General features: G+C 41.8%; 1 protein-coding gene across 6 annotated transcripts in view; it reads left to right on the top strand.

The window, feature by feature from the left end:
• Positions 1–14359, top strand: part of ARHGAP21 (Rho GTPase activating protein 21) — a 163804-nt gene that overhangs the window by 98766 nt on the left and 50679 nt on the right. For all 6 annotated transcript variants that reach the window (XM_090047362.1, XM_090047364.1, XM_090047365.1 and 3 more), the window contains exons 4-6: positions 3209–3301; positions 9563–9641; positions 12908–12962. In XM_090047362.1, the coding sequence (XP_089903488.1) occupies positions 3209–3301; positions 9563–9641; positions 12908–12962 (227 nt within the window). The remainder of the gene's footprint in view (positions 1–3208; positions 3302–9562; positions 9642–12907; positions 12963–14359) is intronic.

Raw genomic sequence — 14359 nt, 5'->3', positions numbered from 1 at the left:
CTACCATTGCCTCTGGGCTGCCTAGCGCACAAGCTCTGGGGGGCCAGCAGCAGCAGCAAACACTGCCTGGTGCGGCAAACAGGGGGCTGCTTTCCTCCACGCAGAGCAGCTGCTTCTGCTGCAGTGTAGCCCTGATGGGTGAGCCTGGAGCTGGTGCGGAGCCCAGGATGGCAGCGGGGGTGGGTTACAAACTGGTGCTGAGCTCAGGGTGGAAAAGCAGCCCTGTGCCTGGTGCCCCGCACTGCAGCCGATTGCAGCCCACACGGGGCTTCCTGTGTCTGCTCAGGACAGGCCCACATGGGCTGTGAGCAGCTGCAGCAGGGAGCGCCGGCCATGGGGCGGGGGAAAGGCTGTTTTTCCCTGGCTAAGCTTTTCCCCAGGCTCCTTCCCTGCCTGGAGTCCCCTCCCCTCCTTACCTGAGTTTCCAGTGCAGTGCACTGGCATGTTCCCAGGTCAGAAGCCCCTGCTGGGGGCTGGGGGGGCCCCTGCTGGGCTTCCTCTGGGTCCTGCTGCCCCTGGTTTCTGTCATTTTTTACAGGAACCAAGGACAGATCAGTATTAATTTTCTAAATTTTTTAGGGGTTCCAAGGGCCAGATAAAATGGTCTCGCGGGCTGAATTCAGCCCACAGGCCATATTCTACTCACCCCATCTTACACAATGACTTGATATATAGAAAGTGCATCCTTTTATAGCACCAAGTTTTTTGGATTATTTCATACCAACATATGGCTTCATTTTTGTATGCGTAGGCCTATCTTTTTTTTTACATGTCATTGCATAAAAATGGGAGCATTAGCACTTACTAGTTTGCAAAATTGAACCATAAGGACTTGTTTGGTTGTAAACTTCGGATGGAATTCAGAGTCAGATCAAATCTTATGTAATCCGCTTAAGTCTGTGCAAGTAATTAATCAGGTATCCAAAACAAATTGAGAAAACCCCACTTAATTCATTGAAACCAGTATGACTCTTACATAGTACTAAGACCAGTGAATGGAACCATGCAGGACACTAGGATTCCAGTCTCTCTTCCAACGAGTACTTAAATAATTTTAAAAAAAGGGGGAAACAGCAGTGACACAAGAGACTGAGTGTTCTCCACTCCACAATGTCAGTGAGTAGGGTCATATAGAGTGCTGTCCTTGGGTAGTGTAAATTCAAATTCTGTCCAGCAGAAAGAATTAAGCTTTCGTTTTCCACAATCTCAGTGAGTGACCTAACCACTTGCACACTGGGCAGAATATAGGGCACAGCTTCTACCACCACAGTCCTCAGTTTCTACAAAAATAGCTCTGAATCCCTGCCCAGAGCTAAAACTGTTTGACTTTGACCCTTTTGGTCTAAATCCACAGTATGTTTCAGAATTACCAGAATTGTATTTGTTTTCTCCCAGTGAATATCTTATATGCCAGTAACATTTTGTCCTGCATCTTTGCCATATAAAGTACAGCGACTGAAGGTGGAAACAGACAGTGATAAGAGAGGTTTGTCACATTTATGCCACCATAAAAATTGTTATGGCAGTGCAAAGGCTAAGCAAACAGATGCCCATGTTCTTTGTCATGCCACAAATGCCAAAAATCTGTGCTCCCAACAAAGGCGGTGTTAAAATTTGTGCTGCTTTATTGTTGCCAATGTCTATTAGCTTCATGGTGGGAAGTTGCAGGTAGTCCAGAGCTGCTCGCACTCTCCAGGTGTACAAGGCAGGTTCTCCAGGGGTTTGAGGGGCCCAATCCTGCACACCCTAAGAATTTCTATGCAGGATTGGGACCCTAAAGCCCTGGGAGCACCTGCCCTGCTTTCTCTGCTTAGAAATGCACCTTTGGGATCTCTGTGGTGCATCACCGTAAGCAGAGAAAGTCAGGGATTTCTCAGGGGTGCATCTCCTGTAAGTGTGGAAAGCAATGAGGTGTGTTTAGAGTTTGATGGTCCTGATTCTGTGGAGGATTTCCCTGGGTGCAAAGGAGCAGGCCCCTCAGGCCTCAGGAGAACAGATCACCTGATGTTGCCTGGTGATGCTTCAGAACTTGTGTTTTGCCCTACGAAGCAGATCAGCACATCCCAGCACAGCTGATCTTTTTCATTTGTAGTTAGACTTTGCCTCACATCTGTGTACAGATATTGCTCATAAAGCTGTCTCCTGTATTTTAACACACCACAATTGTCAGTGGCGATCACTATGGCTTTCACAACCATCGACTTTCTTAAACATGAAGGACCAAGTATAGATGTGGTCTGTAAAGGTGGTATATGTTGCTTGTGAGTTTGCAACTGGGCACACGTTGAGGATGAAGGGAATTACAAGTTGCATTGGTTTAGACCAGTGGAGACCAATCTTTCTAGCAGGTGGGCTGTAAATTAGCCCTCCCCCTCCCCAGGTGCCACCTCTTTCCCCACCCCTTCTGCTGCTGTACTTTCTGTTTCCTGCCCTATTTGGTGCCTGTCCTGTCCCTGGTCTCCTGTGTGCCACACATAGAGGCTGCCTGTGCCATTTGTGGCACACTTGCCACAGGCTGGCCGGCCCTGGTTAATACCACCTGTAAAATGAAATAAATTCACAGGATTGTCTATGTATAAATATGTATATTCTCTATACAGCCTTTTTACTGTTCATATACAGCAATTGTGATTTACCTTGACTAGGCATTTTGCTTTTTCGACTGCCATCAGAAACAGATTTTCAAAAGACCTTTGGCCATCTTGTCTGGGAGATCTATATTTTTCTTGTTGGAGTTTCAGGGATTTTATGGTACTCTTGCAGTCCTACAGAGTCTAATCTTTTTCATATTACAGTACAAATTCTGATTCAGTTAGCAGAATTTTATATATCTGGGAAATGAGAATCTGGGAAATGAGGGATGGCTCAAAATGAAGCTATACTCACTAGTCGGATGACAGGATACCGATGAGATGAAAAATAAAACAAAAAACATCATTTTTGACATATTCGTGTATTATAATTTTACAACTCCTGCTTTACCAAGACAGCTAAAAGATCTTCAGTCTACCCAAAGGAATCCAAATAGTTTTGAGAGAGAACAGATGCTAATGTTTTATTTGCCAAATGGATTTAAAAAATGTTGATCCTAATATTTAACATGAAGATTAATGTGTCATGACTAAAGTTTTAAAATCATTCTTAGTGTTCAGCATTGTAGTGCAGCATAATAAAATAACTTTCAACCCATGTATCCTTTCTTCTTCAGGGAAGCAAAGAAAAAAACTGGAACCAATGGATACCATATTTGTTAAACAGGTTAAAGAAGGTGGACCTGCCTTTGAAGCTGGATTATCCACAGGTGCTGTTCCTCTATAATACGAATAATAATATAAGCAAAGCTATACATTTTTCATAGTTTTCTCTCTAAACTTTATTGCTCTACTGTAGTCCATGGCTTCACAATCTCTCGTCTCCACCTGCTAGGATTTGCCCAAAATACTTTTCATTTTCTTCCTCTCATTTATTTCAACCATGGAATTTCATTGACTTCATTGCTTTTCTCTTACCATCAAAAGTTTATGCTCTTCCTTCATCCTTGCTGATACAGTGTTACATAATCTTGCCCACTTTGCTATCCTTTTCCATTATTTCCTCAAGCACTACCTTTCTTTTCTTGTTAGCCCTCTTTTTGCTTCTTCCTTAACTTTGTTTTTTCTTTTGTGTATTCTCAAATACTGTCCCAGTTATCCACACCTCAAACTGTATTGCTACGTGTACTCATTACGTGCCCTCCCTTTCCTAGATTTTTATATTTAAAATAGTTGTCCTATATTCAAACAGTTGCATTACTTATATTGTAGCCTGAATGCACTAATCAAGTCAGGGCCTCTTTTGAGGTCCATGCTGTACAAGCACAAAGGGAGATTTAAAGAATTTACCATTTAATATAAGTCTAGAGACAAGTGGAGGCCACAAACAAATAGCAGGAATGGGAGATGAAGGACAATAACAGTTGTGACTGGGCATTTATATTGGCTATGTGCAGAACCACTAAATGATTTGTTACTAGTACTTTGTTTTGTTACCACTCATGTCTTTTAAAGTAAATAAATCTGAGTAAACCCAGTTTGGCTCTAGCCACTTTTTTAGTAGTCTAATATAGTGTTTAAGCACTTTTGATAGGGAGCACATCATTGCAAAATGTCATGTATGTTTGTTATGCTGTACATAATTTTGTATTTAGCCGTTACTTTAAATTGTCAAGAAAGTGGTGGTGGGGAATCAGGTTGGAGCTAACTGTACAAACAATGAAAGTGCAAATAATGTAGCTTCATTACACTGTAAATATGAATTTCTATCCTTAAAAGGATGGCAAACTGTATATTCATAAAAGGAATATCTATAAACCAAATGGAATACTCCTGACATAGTTGTAGATTTTAGGTTTTCTTTTAATAATTGTGCACCTATATGTACCTGAAACACATAAATTTTCAACAAAAAAAAAAAAAGAAAACTGGAGGGCATTTAGAAATTTCAAAATAACACAGATTTCAGGCTCTGCAAAAGACCCTAACCTCCCTTCCACCTTTACTCTGGTATAGTGAGATAAAAAAAATATGTTCTAAGGACTGACAACATCATTTGCTGCTGTGCAAAGAAAGATGTTTTGCCTTGATAAAGCATCATATACATTGAAGCTGTACGAAGAGACTTTGTTAACTTCAGCTTCATTCAGAAAAGGCAATGCTTGCCAAACTGAGGAGAACATCTATATAGAGAATATTTTATTTTCAGACTTTTATAAGAAGGCTTTGAACATACAGAATGGAGAGCATAAATAATTTATAAACATTTTTCTTTAAATTACCTGAGTGTCCTTTTAAGAATGTTGCTGGATAGTCATTATACCTAATTAGGTCCTGTCACTGTTTCTTGTTAAAACGTCAGATTTTTGAAACATGATTTGCAAGATGCAGCTATAATATATTATAAAACATTCAGCAAACTATCAGTCAGATTGCTTGATTTCTGATACAGTTGCTCAGTATGGCATATACCTCTCATTTTGTGGAACTGCTTTTCTTGGATTGTTCCATTGCAACTTGCAGTAACGTTTTATAGTTACACTGATTGGAGATTAAAACATTTTAAAAATCTAATAAGCATTTAGATAATTGTGCTTCAGATGTTTTGTCTGTTTATATTGTTCTATCTCAAGGCACTTTGTAGTATTGAACATCTGTTTCACAGTTGATTGGACAATTTCTGTGGTTTAATAACCTGGAAAATTTAGGCCACCTCTACATGTTATATATATTAGGCATCTACCAAGTTAATTGCTTAATTTAGACTGGCTAATAACTAGGGCATTTTAAAAAGATCCAGCAAGCTATAAAGTTTATTACTGGAAAATCATAAAATAATAGAAAATTAAGATTGGAAGGGACCTCAGTAGGTCATCTAGTCCAACCCCCTGTTTAAAGCAGGACCATCTCCAACTATTTTATCTCATCCAGGTCTTTGTCTAGCCAGATCTAGACAACCACAACCTCTCTGGGTAGCCTGTTCCAGTGCTTTGCTACCCGCCTCGTGAGAATTTTTTTTCCTAATAACTAATCTAAAGTTTCCTTGCTGCAACTTGAGACCATTGCTCCTTGTTCTGTCATCTGCTACCACCTGAGAACAGTCTAGCTCCATCCTCTTTGGAACCACCCTTCAGATCGTTGAAGGCTGCTATTAAATCCCCCCTTAATCTTCTCTTTTCCCCTCAGCCTCTCCTCACAAGTCACGTGCCCCAGTCCCCTAACCATTTTCATTGCCTTCCTCTGGACTCCGATTAGTCTATGTTCTTTCTGTAGTGGAGGGCCCAAGACTGGACACAGTACTCCAGATGTGGCCTCACCAGTGTAGAATACAGGGGAATAGTTACTTCTGTTGATCTGCTGGGGACACTCCTACTAATGCAGCCATGTATGCTGTTAGCTATCTTTGCAACAAAGGCACTGTTGGGTCATCTTCAGCTTATTGTCCACTGTAACCCTAGGTCCTTTTCTGTAGATCTGCTGCTTAGCCAGCCTGTACTGGTACATGGGATTGTTCCATCCTAAGTGCAGTTTTGCACTTGTCCTTACTGAACCTCAACAGATTTCTTTTGGTCCAGTCTTCCAATTTGTTTAAGTCTGTCTGAATCCTAGCCTTACCCTCTAGCATATCTCCTCCCAGCTTGGTGTTATCTGCAAACTTGTGGAGGGTGCATACCATCCCATCATCCAGATAGTTGATAGAGATACTGAACAAGACCCACCCCAGGGTTGTCCCCTGGGGCACTCCATTTGATGCTAGCTAACATGAAGCCATTGATTGCTTCCTTTTGATCCTGATGATCCAGCCAGTTTTTTTTCCATCTTACAGTCTATTCATCCAACTGATGCTTCCTTATCATTCTTGCAAGAGTGCTGTAGGAGACCATATCAAAAGCCTTGCTGAAGTTGAGGTATGTCACGTCCACTGCTCTTCCAGCATCCACAGAGCCAGTTATCTCATCATAAAGTCAACCAGGTTGGTCAGGCATGTCTTGCCTTTGGTAAGTCCATGCTGACTGTTCCTAATAACCTTCTCCAACTGTCTAGAAATGGATTCCTTGAGGACCTGCTCCATGATTTTTCTAGAGGCTGAGGTGAGGTTAACAAGTCTGTAGTTCCCCGGATCCTCCTTCCCTTTCTTAAAGATGGACACTATATCTGCCCTTCTCTAATCATCTAGGACCTCTCCCAGTCGCCCTGAAATTTCAAGGATAATGGCCAGCGGCTCTGCAGTCACATCGACCAACTCTCTTAATACCCTTGGGTGCATTGTGTCTAGCCTCATGGATTTGTGTATGTCCAGCTTTTCTAAAATAGTCCCTAACCTGTTCTTTCACCACTTGCAGCTCCTGACCTACTCCCCAAACTGCTGCCCAGTGCAGTAGTCTGGGAGCTGACCCTGCCTGTGAAGACCAAGGTGAAAAAGGCATAGAGTATATCAGTATTTTCTGCATCATCTGTCACTAGGTTGCCTTGTCCATTCATGAAGGGACCCACATTTTCCCTGATCTTTCTCTTGTTGCTGACATTATTTGTAGAATCCTTTCTTGTTATCCTTCACGACCCTTGCTAACTGGAACTCCAATTGTGCTTTCACCTTCCTGACTTCATCTCTGCATGCCCAAGCAATGCTCTTACACTCCTCCCTAGGTGTTTATCCAAGTTTCCACTACTTGTAAGCTTGCTTTTTGTGTTTGACCTCAATGGAGAGTTCACTGATAAGCCAAGCTTGTCTTCTGCCATACTTGCTAATTTTCACATTAGGATGACTCGTTTATGTGCCCTCAGTAAATTTTCTTTAAAATACAGTCAGCTCTCTCAGATACCTTTCCCCCTCAGACTGGCCTCCCAGAGGATCTTGCCCATCAGTTCCCTAAGAGAGTCAAAGTCTGATTTTCTGAATTCCAGGATCCTTACTCTGCTCTTCTTTTTCCTTCCTTTCCTAAGGATCCTGAACTCAATCATCTTGTGGTTGCTGCTGCCCAAGTTACTGTCCACTTCTACATTCTCCACCAATTCTTCCCTGTTTGTCAACAGCAGGTCAAGAAGAACATGGCCTCACATTGGGCTGTCCAAGACTTGCGCCAGGAAGTTGTTCCCAACACTCTTCAAAAACTTCCTGTATTGCCTGTGCGCTGCTGTATTGCCCTCCCAGCAAATGTCAGGGCAGTTGAAGTCCCCCGTGAGAACCAGGGCCTGTGATTGGGGAAACTTCTGCTAGCCGTTTGAAGGAAGCCTGATCCACCTCATTCTCCTGGTCTGGTGGTCTGTGGCTGACACCCACCACATCATTACCCTTGTTGCAGTATGAGCAATCACACTGCTGTTTTACATAAATCACAACTACTCCTCCTCTTCTTCCTTGTTTATCCCACCAAGTCTCTGTGATTCCAGTCATGTCATAGTTATGAGACGGTGTGAGGGCTTCCAGTTTTTTGCTCGTTTCCCAGGCTCTTCGTGCATCATGTACAGACAGCTGAGGTAACTAGCCAATTGCCCTGCTTTCTCAGGAAGAATGAACAGGCCTCCCTTGTTGCCCCCTTCCTGCTTGTATTTCCTCCAGGTTACCTGCTTCCACACTTACTTCAGGACTTTGGTCTCCATACCCCAGCAAACCTAGTTTAAATCTCTCCTCCCTAAGTTAGTGAGCCTGTCTGCAAAGATGCTGTTCCTCTTGTTCATGAGATGGATCCTGTCTCTTCCTTAGCATTCCTTCTTGGAACAGCATCCTGTGGTCGAGGAAGCCAAAGCCCTGCTGGTGACATCATCTGTGCAGCCATGCATTGATCTGCAGGATGTCTGCTCCTAACAAGGTCCTTCCCCTTGACTGGAAGGATTGAGGAGAACAGCACCTGAGCCCTGTCCCCATCACCCTAGCACCCAGAGCTTTGTAATCACTGTTGATCTGTTCAGGGTCACCTCTGGCAGTGTTATTGGTGCCCACATGGATGAGCACCATGGGGTAGTAGTCAGAGGGCCAGATAAGCCTCAATAATCCTTTTGTGACATCTCAGATCTGGGCTTCAAATGCAGAAGAAAGGTGTGTAATAACTTTATAGGTGATTTCTATTCAGCTTTAATTTGTGCTTGTAGCCTGTGCCCACACAGCTGAAAACTACAGCTGTTGCATTCGTCCAGCTGTGGGGGTGCACCATGCACTCCACCATGGGGAGACTGCAGCTGCTGTGATCACCAGCTGCAGGGGTTCATGGGTCACCCTCACAGCTGGGAGATTGCACCTGCTGGTCTCCCAGCTGTGGGAATTTGCTTCTTACTGGTGCAGTGTGGATTGGGTTCCCTCTGCACCAGCAATAAAGCATGATGGAATGTAATTCAGTCTCACAGTCATGCCCTCTGCCATGTACACGTGGCATGGCAGGAGGTGAGACTGTCGATCATGCAATAGGCCCTATTTTGTCTTTCTTTACCTGCGGAGAGGGCCCCTGAATGCAACAGATTTGAGATACTTTTGTAAACTTATAAATGACTTCTTGGAAAAGTGAAAGAAAGTGCATTTTGACTTGAGTATTAATCAAAATGGCATGGAATTAGCCCACTGCACTATCATTTTGTTATTGATACTTTGAGCCTTGAAGACGTAGAAACAGCATAAGTTTGATGCTAAGGACTTTTACCTCAGGAGAAAATTGAAGCAACTTATCACTGTCTCTAGGAGAAGAGAAAATATTCCTTATCTGTTAACTGGAAAAGAGAGAGTATTTCAACTGAGATGTGAATCAAAATTGCTTTTAAATCCCAAAATACGAACCTTAGATTTAGATTGAAAATTGTATGCAAAAAAAAAAAAGAGCCTATACTCATTACAGAAGTAAGTGCCTCAAAAGTTCCTTTTTGGAGATCGGACTTTTAAGCTAACATCTGATATTGTTATACCTGTTTATGTTCAAACAGGTATTTGTTGTGGTGGTGTTTTGTGGTTTTTTTGTTTTCAAAGCAAGCAAAAAATTGCTGTGGCATATCCCAGGGAGATGTAGAATACAGCATTGTCTTTTTTTTTTTTCTTTTCCTTGTAGGTGACAGAATTATAAAGGTCAATGGAGAAAGTGTTATTGGAAAAACATATTCTCAAGTAATTGGTTTAATTCAGAACAGGTAAGACTTTTTTGAGTGCCAAATTAATACATTTGAAGCAAGGAGGGAATGACTGTTACATGGTTCTACCAAAGTATGTTAGTCTGTGTACATGAATTGTATGTGGTGGATGTGAAAGTTTTACATGTATTATTTGTCTGTCCATGACGTCTATTAACAATCACGTTTTATATAACCACTTCAAACAAGTATCTTGTCTTAAGGTATTGGGCTTCTCTTAGTGACTTGTTGCAAATTAGTGCTTAAATCATATTTGAATGGAAAAAAATCTCTTCACAGTCTGTATATAGTAGAAAACAGAGATATGGCTTGATATTTTGCATTGACTGTGCAAAAATCCTTTCCTCTTGCCCCCTGTAACAACTGTACGAACAAGAGTTTTGTCAGTATATCACTCAATGTATCAGTTGTCACTTAGGATATCAGTATATCACTCAAGATGCCAGTTCCATAATTTGGAATGTCACCTCTTGCTTATAGTTGGTAGCAAATGGAAAATAAACCACAGAATAATTCATGCATGAAAAAGAATTAAGTACACGTTATTCCTTCCAGAGCAAGGCATTGCTTTCATGAAGAATACATTTCTTAGAGTCCTGACTTTTTTATTGAAGATGAAATTAGTTTGGGACGTCTTTGCCAAGGATTTGGAGGCCTGCCCCATTCACCTGAACCCACTGCTATATTTGCTTATTGCAACTGCTGTAACATGTACCCAGAGGGCTCCTGTTATTCTAAGACGAAGAGTAGCCATCTGGGATGACTGGCAGCTAGAAGACGGGCTGCCAGCAAACAGGCAGACCTGTAGCTGCTCAGACAGAGGCTGCCCCTGGGGGAGTAACTCTCCTAGGAAATAGGGGCAAAGTAGCAAGCTACACTGGGGCAGGTGTCTAGGCAGCCCAGGAGTCAAAGGCTGCAGGGAGCTGAGCTAAACCACAGAGGAGTTATCAGGCCAAGAGTGGAAAGCCCTGTGGGTGACTGGAGAGTCACTTGACAGGAAGGGGCAGGGCTTAAGGGGAACAGAGGGCTTGTAGGGAGTGAAGACCTAGGATGAGGAGGGTTTTGTTATATAGCCAATGGGAGTTTTAGTTGGAGCTGGGGGCTCATATTTTGGTGCCAGCTAATAAATCTATGAATCCATGGACTGGGTTGTGACTTCAGGGGAAGAGGTCATGGTGCTGCCAGAGGGGCACGCAACTGTTTTTAACCCTGCCAGGGGCCTTGCTCAGGGTGCTGTAAGGTGCCAACCAAGGCCCATGGGCTTGAAGCACAAGAGGGCCAAGAAGCCTGAGAGGTTGAGAAGCAGAGCCAGGGGTGTGAAGTGCAATAAGGGTGAGAAGCATGAAAGGACTGGATTGGGGCTGGAGCCCAGAAGTCAGGTCTGGCGCAGTGGGCCTAGGCTAAGGGAACCAGTGAGAGGAAAGGGGCGGAGGCCATAAAGGTCTAGGCCCCAACAAGGGTGTAGAGGCCTGAGGTGGCCTGATCTTCAACAGGGGCAAAGGGTGGGGGGTGTCATGATTGATCACAAGATGAACATGAGTCACCAATGTAATGTTGCAGGTGGGAAAGCAAACCAAACTCTGGCTTGCATCCATAGTTGCTTCTCAAGTAAATCCCAGGATGTCATCCTCCTACTGTACTTGGCCTTGGTGAGGCCACAGCTGGAGTACTGCATCCAGTTCTGGCTCCACAATTCAAGAAGGATGTGGAGAAGCTTGAGAGAGTCCAGAGGAGAGTCGTGCACAAGATCAGAGGTCAGGAGAACAGGCCTTATGATGAGAGGCTGAGCACCATGGGACTCTTCAGCCTGGAAAAGCACAGACTCAGGAGGGACCTGGTGGCTACCTTTAAGTACATCAGGGATGTACATCAGGATCTGGGGGAACATCCCCAAGGGATGACAAGGTCCAACGGTCACAAACTCCTCCAAGACCGTTTTAGGCTGGACATAAGGAAAAACTTCTTTACTGTCTGAGCCCTCAAGGCCTGGAATAGGCTCCCTCCAGAGGTGGTGCAAGCACCTACTCTGGACTGCTTTAAGAAGTGTTTGGCTGCTTATTTTGCAGGGATCCTCTGACCCTAGCTGACTTCATGCTTTTGGGGCAGGGGGCTCAACTCGATGATCTCCCAAGGTCCCTTCCAGCCCTAATGTCTGAAATCTATGAAATGTCTTTTCCAACCCCAAAGATTAGTTGACCAGTTTCCTCAAGCCTGTTACGTTTTTTGGCTGGTTTGTTTTTCTGGTTTGACAGTGATGCCTTTGGGTTTAGTAACTGTAATGCAATGACCCAAATTTGACATGAGACACACCAATAAACAACTAATATTTCTTCCATTATGAAATGTTTCATTTTGAATAACTAATGTAGTATTAGTTGATGTTTTCATGATTTGTTTAAAGCACAGTAGTATGGTAGAGATGTCTGCATTGCTACTAGACGTAGTCTACTCTTGGATTAAATGACAGCGTCCAGCAGTTTATGAGCGTGCTACATATTTGTAGTTTTTAGTTTTGTATTCACAGTTTGCTACTTTCAGTTTTGTCTAAGAATTTCTAAAGAGGTCTTAGTAATTTGTAACTTCCTGACCTAAATGTTGTTTCCATTGAGGGGTTTGTTTGTTTTTTGCAAGACTGTTCACAATTTCATAGGTAGCATAGTTGTATTCATGAGGGCAAAGTTGCTCTTTACTGCTTGCCAGCTAAGCTGTAATGGTAGATGTTCTGCGTTTCTGCCTGGAAGATGGTCAGATTATTTAGCTCAGAGGTTAAACATAATTTTTTTTTTAAAGTTGCATGTGAATGCAAAATAAAAAAAATTGGCTAGTGTAATTATGTTGTGTGCCCCTAACTTTCTTGTTCCAACTTCCCGAATAAAAGAGGCTTTATTCAATAAACAGTATTACATTGTGTGGTGAAGTGTTCAAGAAGGATGTTACTGCTTGTGAATTCGACTGAATCTTTATGCATTATAACAACATATCTCTAATGTTTAACGTATTACATATACATGTGAACCTTAGTAAATACAATTCAGACTGTAAAGAGAAAAAGAGTGAGTTCATTGGCAGTACTGTGATTGAAACTTGATGGTGATTTACCCCATGTGAAGCCTCACTGAATTTTAACTTTTACACCCTGAATGCTTGAATAGTTCTGACCTGAGGAAACAAGTAGACTGCATCTTAATCAGTGTTGTTCTCCCTATATTAACACAGAAGAAAATCTCCTTTTCAAATTGTGAATAATCTATTCTGTTGTGTTTTAGTGACTGCATATTGGAACTTAGCGTTATGCCAAAAGATGAAGACATCCTCCAATTGGTATGTTGTGTTTCTGAAATTTGAAATTAATATATGCTGATGAAGAAGCACATTGTTTTACTGAAAAAAAGGTTTTGAATGTATACTGTTTTGATCAGCTGTTTGGATTTTGTATCCCTGAAGAGAACTGAGTATGAATTTGGAGGTAAGGAAGAAGCGCTGTGGGTTGTATCGGTAAGGCTTTTCAGTACACGAGGCTCAGCGTGAGAGAGAACATGAGGCTCTTTAAGGGGGAAGCTGACAGGAAGGCAGTTAAGATTGAGACCTTCGGGGTAAAAGTTGCAGTCTGTATAGTGATTAGCTGCATCCCCTAAGGTTAGGCATTGCAGGACCTTAAAGGTGAAGAACAGAAGCTTTGGTATTTTTCTGGAGAAGGAAAAAAGGGGCCCAGTGAGGGACTCCTAAGAGGTCAGTGATTAGCCAAGATACGATCTTAGCAACAGCATGTTGAATACACTTGGTAGAAAAAAGGTCATAATACTCGAGACCAAAGAAGAGGAATCAAAAACTGGACCACTGATGACTGCTGGGATAAGAGTGTGAGCAAGTATCTGTGTAATATGTGCCTATAGATCTTTAATAAATTCATTTCCTGGAAACAGGCCTTCAAAATCCAGTCACCAGTAACGATTAGGAAATTTTTTCAATGCAAGTATTATCAATTTCTGTGATGTCTACTTTACTTATTAAAAAAGGAACTAAGGGTATATTCCTGGTTTGGCTGAAGTCAGTAGAAGGACTCCCATTTACTAAAGCTGGGTGGGAGAGATTTTTATCCTGGAAAAATTTTCAAGATTCTAAATTTTTTCTGTAATAAATTATGATATGAAAATTGTTAAGAAAAAATCAGCAACATTTTTTTTTAAATAGACAAGTCCCCAAAAAATTCCATTTGGTTCAAGCAAAATGAATCATTTTGATATTTTTGAAGTACTTAATTTCAATGTTGACCTTTTTAATTCAGTTGAAGTAATAATTTGTTTAAATTTAAAAAAAAGAAAAATGAAATTTTTTGAAAAACATTGAAACATGGTTCTGACAATTTTATGACCATTAAACTTGTTGGCAGTTTTAGATTGAGGGTATTTTTTAGCATTGGTATAGAGATTTTTACCCTGTGATAATGTCTTTAAAAAGTATCTAATGCGATCTTGTCAAAAAAACCCTGAAAACAAAGACTATATATAAAGAGCATTAAAGGTTGCATGACTCAGACCTAAAGGTTGAGGAAGTAAGTGTTGATACGCTTTTGTAATCTCATTTTCGACCTCCTTGATTAAATGTTGCACTATGAACTGCTTTTTACACAGTATACCAGAACAGCTGAAGAGCTATGGAAAGTTGCTAGTGCACGCAGGCCATGTAAATTTGGAGCTAAATAAGTTTCAAGGATAAAT

This window comes from Crocodylus siamensis, chromosome 5, assembly GCF_052110815.1.
Source record: "Crocodylus siamensis isolate JL-2025a chromosome 5, ASM5211081v1, whole genome shotgun sequence".
Lineage (NCBI taxonomy): Eukaryota > Metazoa > Chordata > Crocodylia > Crocodylidae > Crocodylus > Crocodylus siamensis.
This window is presented reverse-complemented; position numbering and strand designations above follow the sequence as displayed.